The following is a 9,152-nucleotide window of genomic DNA, read 5'->3' as shown; positions in this document are numbered from 1 at the left end:
TCCACATATAAATATTAGTTCAGGGTCATAGCGCCACCTACTGATCAGTGTGAAAATTAAGTTGTGTTAACATTGTCTGATTGACACAAAATTGCTCATAGTTGTTTATAATATTTGATAATTAACACAGTAACCATCTTAATTGATATAGAATTTGAGTGTTCAGCCTTGACTGCCACTACTATGTGAATGCACCATGAATTTGCAAGGTCGTTAACTTACAGTACAGAAACATTGACAGAAAGATCAATCTGGGGATGCAATGTATTAAATAATCACCAGGAAGTGCTGTTCTAATCACCAATATCCCTATTTGAAATAACTTAAATTTGCAACAGTGATATAACTTTATGATCCATTTTATTAAAGCAAGTCACAGTAGCATTAACATGTCCATTATTTACTGAAATTAATGCATGTGATAAGAGGGTTAAATCATGAGCTTCTCTGTATGTGACCAAAACAACCAGCTCTGAAATACAAACTGTAGTCCATTAAAAATTCGAATTTCCCTGCAAAAATTCATCCTTCTATTTACTATGCGATTCTATCCACAGAATATAAAGATACAGTGTTTTAGATTAACACTGACAGCAAATGTGAATGACTCTGGGGTAAATAAATAAATAGGAGGACCGTATTCACAATGGTATTATGAGACAGATTTGTAAAACATTATTCAGTTACCAAAAGGTATTCTGAGAAAATCTATTAAGAGGCCCTTGTTCAGAGGCAGAACCCTAATAATATTTTTTTTGTCAACATGACTCATTGGGAGCTGGATAAAACAATGTTACATTTTACTGCCAAAGATCCTCCTGGTATTCCTGTTTCATGGCAAATCCTCCATTTTTATAAGAAATATTTAGGGATATTTTTTGTTTTCATTTACATTTTTATATATAATTGATACTATGTTTGCCATAGTAAAAGTAAAATATGGGCCTTTTTTTAGAACCAGGTGACAGGGATTGCCTCCCATCTTCCAACTGGGTGCAATATAATGGTATTAATAGGATGTGCATTGGCTGTGCACAATTTGTACATGAAATAGTAAATTGTATTGTAGTGAAGGATCTCTGTATTAAGGTCTAATCCAGGATGGTCTGAGGGCCAGTGAACGTTAAAAAGTCTGAGTGTGATCAGTTGGATCAAAGGCCTTCGCCGTGCTCCCATACCACACTGTGATGCAGCCGGTCAAGATGCTCTTAATGATGCAGCTGTAGAAGTTGCTCATCATGGATCATTGGTGACATTCCCGAATTTCCTGAGCATCCTCAGCCGCTGTTGTGCTTTCTTCACCAGCTGGGTGGTGTTTAGTGCCCGAGTGAGTACATCACTGGTGTAGACCCTAGAATTTTGAAGCTAGTCACACTGTTCGGATGAACAGTTGCTAATGAGTTCTTCTCTCCTTTCTCATGTCCACGATAATTTCCATTGTTCATGTTGAGGGTGAGGTTGCTCTCTTCAGACCATGTCACCAGACTTGCCACCTCACGTCTATATGCTGTTTCCACAACGCCAGTGATAAGTCCAATGACTGAGGATATGATGAGTTCAAAACATTCAGACAGCACAACGGAATGGCATACTCACTCGTTACAAAGACCCAGCATCCATCAACTGCTGAATGCAACATTTAATGTTTAGCGAGCAAATCTCACTGTGGGACTGTAAGATAGCAACAGTGCTGTGTCTTTCAAATATCTAAGAAATATATATGTAATACCTGTTTTGACTGTCAGGGACATAAAATAATTTAGACATGAAATTACCACCAAAATGTTTAAGGATTACAGCTAAAAAGAGTTGGCATTCTTGTTTTTTATTTCTATCAATCCTACACAGTGTGACATACATTATCTCAAGAATATATAATATAATAATAACTATGTGTTCATGTGCGATCTAGACCGGTTCTAGTATTTCCAACTTTCCAACTGCCATGAAGGCGGCGAGAAAGAGAGAGAGAGATAGAGAGAGCGAGAGAGAGAGAGCGAGAGAGAGAGATCCAGTTGGCGTCAACATTGAGACCTGACGTTAAACGCTGCCTTTGAGCAACAGATTAAAGCTACATTCAATAATTTGATATGAGGGTGTTTGAAACGACTTAGATGTGTGTCAGTAGCTCGCTAGCTTAAGCAGCGCAAACGTAATCTTCAGATGGGAGTTAGTGTGTAAACGCTGGTGAACCATCACGGTCAAATAAAACGCGCCTGTCCTCTGCTGAGCTGAACCACCAGCTCCTGGCTCCGGTGACGGCAGGAGAGAGGAGTGCAGCCAAGAGTCAAGATGAAATTCACAGAGCATCTCTCTGCTCACATCACTCCGGAGTGGAGGAAGCAGTACATACAGTATGAGGTAAGTTAGCTTCATGTTAAAGCCGCTCTCTGATTGCTAATAGCTAGCTGACAAGCTAACAGGATGTGCTTCCACTTTCTCACCGGTTATTTGTGTTCAGAATCATGTGAATTTCGTTTAGCCGGTGGCTTCCTTGTATTTCGCTGCTCTAATAACGACGAAACGAGCTGCTTCAATTGTTACGGCTGCAAACCAAGCAGCCATTAGCCCTGTACTGCTGCGATAGCTAACACGGTGTTAGCTAGGTTTGTGTTTTGGCTCTGCAGGTGCGAATTCGGTCACATACAGAAGGGGCCTGCAGAGTCCTGTGCCCCCCCATGCGTTTACCAGACAAGAGGCAATAAATCAAACACATTTTATTTGTATAGCCCATATTCACAAATAACAATTTGTCTCATTGGGCTTTAACATGGTGAGACATCAAACCCTTTTAACAGGGTAGAAATACGTGGAAACCTCAGAGGGATCACTCATGTGAGGGATCACTCTCTGAGGGACAGAAGTGCAATATATGTCAAGTGTAGGAAAACATCATCAAGATGAAGGTTTTAGCAGCATGGATGAGGGTAAACATTTTGAAGGATAACTTCAATACTATATGTCAAGCAGTCTTGCTGCAATCATAGTCTATGGTCAGCAGCCAGCAAGATCATGATCCACCATCAAGATCGGATGCCACTATAGTCCACAGTCATTGTCCACTGCCGCCAGTTAGGATCCATCATCAGCTGCCAGCTCGGTCTTGGTCTATGGGGTTGTGTGACTGATCGAGAGGGAGCGCAGATAAGTGTTTAGCACTGCAGCTCTTCTTCCTGGTCCCAACTATGGGTTGTCATGTAATAGACTGAGTAATATTCCTAGATAAGAGAGAAGCTCCATCCCAAGTGGGATGAACGCCGTCTCTCCTAACAAGACCAGGTTTCCTCCAAAAAGTTTGCCAATTATCTACAAAGCCCACACCATTTACAGGACACCACCTCAACAGCCAGCGGTTAAAAGACAACATGCGGTTAAACATGTCATCCCCTGTTGTGTGTTATTCAGCTGACTCATCATTTATTGAGCTGGTTAATCTTTGCACCCTCCCCCCCTCCCTCGACTCTCCTCAAAAGCAGATTCAGCTCCCATCATGCAGGGTCAGGGTGGGAGCTGAACTTTATGATGCTTTAATTCTTACTTCAAATTACATGGATCAGGGTTGTGTACTGGGATTGCGCTGTGTATGTTTCTGATCCTAAGAGAAGCCATATACTGAAGGCATATGGAATCATTTCATTATCACTAATCAATCTGCAATCAGTCCACATAAATCAGTTATGATCATTAACTTAAAAAGCACACAGACTCAGTTGGGAAAGAGGCCATGAGGGTGAACTATCACTGAACAACACCAGTACTATATCTGCAAGGGCAGGTGAATTGAGTCAGTTCAATGGCATTTTCCCAGTTTGAAACCACTATCAAATCTGTGCATCATTCCTTCTTGTCGTATTCGTAATTCAAGTCATTATTTCGTTTTTAATTTTATGATCTGATATCAAAAAACTTAATAAAAATACGTATGAGCGTGCATAAATTGACAGTAAATTAAAACTAGTCTGATGACGGCACTCAGATAATTTCTTCAGGCGTTATGTTAATCTAAATGGTTACTTTCTTGCTTGAAATAAATGGCTGTTGCGGTCGAGCCAAATATAGTCAAGATAGGCAGGACATATATTAATTCAAATTGATATATATATATATATATATATATATATATCGTCATACAATATATATATATAAAAACTATAGTTTGTGGCATTTTTTAAATAATAGAACGACAATAAAGACAACTGTTGACATTTAACTACTATTTTTACCTGTTACAAAATAGGAAAACACCAAACTCTGACCATGGCGTGGAGTCAAAGTCTGATCACACGCCATCAAAACACGAGCGTCTGTATCTTGGACATATTTGGTCCAATCAACTCCAAACTAGACATGTAAGACAAGAGTCGCGACCTGATGACATCTACAAAGACACCATGACTTAAAATCCTAGCGCCACCTGCTGGATACAGGAAGTGAAGCATTTATTGTTGCTGCAGAGCTTAAAACGCACGCAAGGCAGAGACGTGCGCTTGGTCATCGATCGCTCTCTCTTCCCCGTCCGCAACAGACTTGAAATTGCCTGTGCTCGGGCCCGTTAGTGCTACAACGTAGCCCTAGTTGTTTATAATATTTGATAATTAACACAGTAACCATCTTAATTGATATAGAATTTGAGTGTTCAGCCTTGCACCATGAATTTGCAAGGTCGTTAACTTACAGTTAACGACCTTGCAAATCAAATCAAGATCATGTCTTTTTTGCTTAACACATCTTTTAACACTCATTTCAGAGCATTCTTGGCTGTTTTGTGCCAGTTCACAACATCAAATAACATTAAAAAAAAGTAATCTTTTGATTGGATTGGTCCAAAGCACAGTAGCTGTGCTTCTTGGTAAACCCGGGCAGCAGTCGTAACACTGGTAGAAACGGCAACATTACGAAAGAAAACCGACACGACTCATCTTAGAGCCTTAACAGACATGTTCAATGTCTTTAACATAACTGTGTAAATTAGGAGTAACTGAGATAGAGGCAAGGTTGAAACTTTTTGCCTTAAATACTGGTATTTGAATTAACCAAACAACACATAGCCTTATTTGTGGATAATCAGTAGAAGCAACGTTCTAATTGTCGCTGTAAACTAATGTTACATCAATAATTTCAACTTTAAGATCTGTGATGAATATTAATCTCTCATATATTCCATAACGACACAGTTGAAATCAGTAGCAGTTGAACCATTTGGGTTATTTGGTGAGAAGTGTGTGTCCCGTGTGAACAGATAGGCCTACATGCTTCAGGATGCATCCGGTGTAAACCAGATGTTACGTAGTCATACATTTGTTATAATGAATTGAAACGAAACGTTTTAGTAAATCGAGTAAATTCATAATTTCTGTGGGTCTGACGCGTCGGTTTAAAATATTGATGTCAACGAATTTTCAGAGTTCTTGGCAGCCCTAATGAAGTTGCATCAGGAGGTGCAGTATTCTATGTTTTGATAACTGTGAGTGCAGATGATGCTGATGGAAGTGAGACATCTGGCCAACCCTCTGACGCTGCAAACCTCAACAATATTGTCAATTTGTTTCCATATTTGTTTCTTATGTATGTCCTACTAACTTGTCAAAACATATCATAGCAAATTTGGAGTGGGAGACTAAGACAATCGGCTTTTACCCTGGCAAAGACTTTTTTTTACTCTTGTTGGGGGTTAAGGGCATAGGATGTCACACCATTTTTAAAGCCCTCTGAGACCAATTGTGATTTGTGAATATTGGCTATACGAATAAATATTGTTTGATTGATATAAAACTGGTCTCAGCCTAAATTGCCTTTTGTTATAGTGAATGGGGTAAGTGTGAAAATCCTTCTGTTGCTTATTTCCACAGCAGTTTCACATATAAGTGTCTTCCAGCTCCTGCAGGGTGTGGACACGGACCAGATGTAGCTTGTTGTTCTGTCCAGCTGAAATTCTGGCCCTGTGCCCAGTTAGTTTTATTCCTCTGAAGATGTAGGACCCAGGCCTCTGAGGTTTGCGGAGCCATGCTGTCGAGAGCTGTTGCATGCTTGTTGTGTTTTCTAATGACAGCTGTGTTTGGGTCAGATACTAAACAAAGGTGTCCCCTGAGCCACTGTGATGCGATTGGCGCTGAAGTAAAGACTGTCAGCGTCTTTGTTTTCATGCTGGCCTGGCCTCTTTCAAACATGCCATGATTTATAACAGCTCCAGCTCAACTCAGAGCGTTGACATTGTGATGGTATGCAGATATTTTGTCCTTAATCCTTATCTGCAGAAATGTGTGAAATATTCAGATTCAGTGAGAACAATATCACACACTCAGACTTTGTTGATACTCATTTCCCAATGAAAATGTATGATGGAAGCAGCTTTATGTAGCCTGACAGATTTGTAGTGTGACTACCAGACCAAATATGAGAGTAGGCCTGATGAATTCAATAGGCACATGAACTAGCAAAAAGACTGCATGGTTGTAGCACTCACAGAGCAAACACAGATTCTGGGGTGCTTTTTATTTTCATTAAAAAGGTATGTGCGATATATATCGTCTACGATCTATATGATCATTTCTTAACTTTCGTTTTAACGATGTGCTAGCTCACGTTATCGAGAGTTATCGATAATTATGATCACAACATAAGTATTTGCAAAACTTTCTGTACCCTTCAAAGTAAAAGCATTCTCACATTTTCACGCTTTGTTGTGAACAGCATCCATAATTTCAGTCAAGTTAGCCTAACCGGGAAACAAATCCCTAGCAGGCATGGTTTATTATTGAGCCATGCCACACCCCAGCTGTAGAAAAACAACTACTCTTTTTCCACAGATCCTTCTCTGTGAGATCAGCTCTCTGATGCAGTTTCTGTAAATCACTCATAGGAGTGCGTGGTTGATCTGAGTCACAGTATAGGAAAATATCAGTCTTAATAAATTCCTGTTTTGCTGCAGCTTTAACAGCTGCATCTGCTCTGGTGTTTTCCTGGTAAACCAGATCAGTTTTAGAATTGTGAGCTTGCGTGCTTGGGGAGTATAATAGCATCCAGCATTTTTGAGGCGAGAGTGGTGTGCAATAGGCTTGCCCGACGATGTCAAAAACTGCTATGTTTCTAAATTGTTCCAAAGTCATGCACTATGCCGAATGCATAGCGGCTCTCTTTGTAAATGTTCACAGTTTTGTCTTTGGCTAATTTGCATGCTCCTGTAAGAGCTGTGACTTCTGCTGCCTGTGCAGCCAGTGAAGCATGAAGTAACATGTCATGTGCAGTAACCACTGACAATCCAACTTGATCTTTCCCATGTCAGGGTTGAATGATGCAGATCTATTCAAAAATAGGGCTGCATCAGTCGATTTAAATCTTTCTGAGGCTGTGAGGCTTGCTCTCTTCTAAAAGTAGTTATTCCCCCGCTGCAGAAAAGATTCACTCTGGCGGGGTCGATGTTGCTTGCCACGGAGTACACATCTGCTTCTTTTGCAGAAAGCCATCCACGGTACCTGTTAGTGATGGGCATAATTAAACGACGATCGATAATGGAATATTAAGAATTTCGTCAATGACATCTGTAACAGGATCTCCCTTGTCACCGTGGGTTAGTTGTCAGGAAACAGTGGGGACGCAGGTAAGTGTGTCTCAGTAGCTTCTTTTATTCCTTCAGGCACCCATACAAAACATAAATCAAACTTCTCATACGCTTATCCTCATTCGCTTTGCAGCGTATCGTTCCTTCTGGAGACTCTCTCCCAGGCACCGATCCCAGCACCCAATCTCCACTCCCACCCTCCTGTAGCCGACGCTGACCATCCCCCACTACCACATACCTCCACCGCCCGACTTAGGCCGGGGAGCCGTCCGGCCTAACCTACTCCCCCCGCCCCCCCCACTCTGAATGGGAGAGGAAGTCGGCCACAACCATCTGTGCACCCGGCCTATGGATCACCTTGAATTTGAAGGGTTGTAAGGCCGAATACCAACGAGTGATCCGCGCGTTGGCATCTTTCATGCGGTGGAGCCACTGGAGCGGAGCATGGTCCGAACAGAGGGTGAAAGAGCGTCCCAGAAGGTAATATCGAAGGGTGTCGACCGCCCACCGGATTGCCAGGCACTCTTTTTCTATTGTGCTGTATCTGGCCTCTCTCTCTGAGTTTACTGCTGATGTACAGCACCGGGTGGTCCACTCCCCTCACCTGCTGAGACAAAACCGCCCCAAGCCCCCTGTTCGACGCGTCAGTCTGCAAGAGAAAGGGCAGAGAAAAGTTAGGTGTATGGCAGCGGTCGGCAACCTGCGGCTCTTCAGCCCCTCTGCAGTGGCTCCCTGCACAGTGCATGCTGCGCATATTTTTCGCGAAAGGTGAACTTAACGAATCAGTTCTTTCATATGATGAACGTGAGTGAACGTAGAGTTCAAGCTCATTTTTTAAATAATCATCGTATCAGGCCATCATGAAATACCAGGAGCGCGTGTGTGCGTGTGCGTGTGCGTGCGCGTGCGCGTGCGCGTGCGTGTGTGTGCCCTGAGCCCCGCTCACTCGCTCAGAGAGACACAGTGAGATCGGACCTCGTTCACGCGGAGCAGCCTCTCAGTGACTGACCGGCTGCTTCTCAACAGTGGAAACAGTGAAAACAACGAGTTTCTTTGGTCTCAGCTGATCAGAAATCAGCTCCTAAGCTTCTTGATCAGAGCAGAAGCTGCAGTTGGTTTGTACCGAGCTTCAGTTTCTGTGTCCGCCTCCAGTCTGACCTGCTCTCACGTTTTGTTTTAATATTTCAGCAACTAAAATATGCGTCACATCCTATTATGTCCCGGAGCTCTTCCCTGCAGGTCGCTTATCTATAGTTCCGACCCCCGGCCTCGGTAAACTAATCATGGATAAATCCCAGAAAAGAAAAGTCTGGGAGGAAAATAGAGTTTAAGTCTGCGTGGACAGATTCATTTCTTTTCACTGCCACCGATGCTGTCTTACATGTATGCTTGATATGTGGCGAGGAATTAGCAAACAATAAGAAATGTAATGTTGAAAGATATTTCCAGAGCAAGCACACAGCATCTGCTGAAAAGTACCAAGCTGGAGATGAGCAAAAAAAGCTGAGTTCTGTGTTTAATTTATTCCAAACTAGGCCCACACGTGTATTTTGTTCTCCAATTCATACGAATTTGGTGTTTTTCTGTTTTGTAA

At 42.0% G+C, this 9,152-nt stretch overlaps 1 protein-coding gene across 1 annotated transcript in view; it reads left to right on the top strand.

Moving 5' to 3' along the window:
• The first annotated feature begins 1,991 nt into the window (after positions 1-1,991).
• LOC133968733 (xenotropic and polytropic retrovirus receptor 1 homolog) overlaps positions 1,992-9,152 on the top strand; it is a 57,759-nt gene continuing 50,598 nt past the window's right edge. Inside the window, exon 1 of the mRNA XM_062404919.1 lies at positions 1,992-2,361. Coding sequence (XP_062260903.1) covers positions 2,293-2,361 — 69 coding nt within the window. The 5' untranslated portion in view covers positions 1,992-2,292. The remainder of the gene's footprint in view (positions 2,362-9,152) is intronic.

This window comes from Platichthys flesus, chromosome 14, assembly GCF_949316205.1.
Source record: "Platichthys flesus chromosome 14, fPlaFle2.1, whole genome shotgun sequence".
NCBI lineage: Eukaryota > Metazoa > Chordata > Actinopteri > Pleuronectiformes > Pleuronectidae > Platichthys > Platichthys flesus.
The sequence above is the reverse complement of the archived record's forward strand: the minus strand, read 5'-3'. Positions and strand labels throughout refer to the sequence as shown.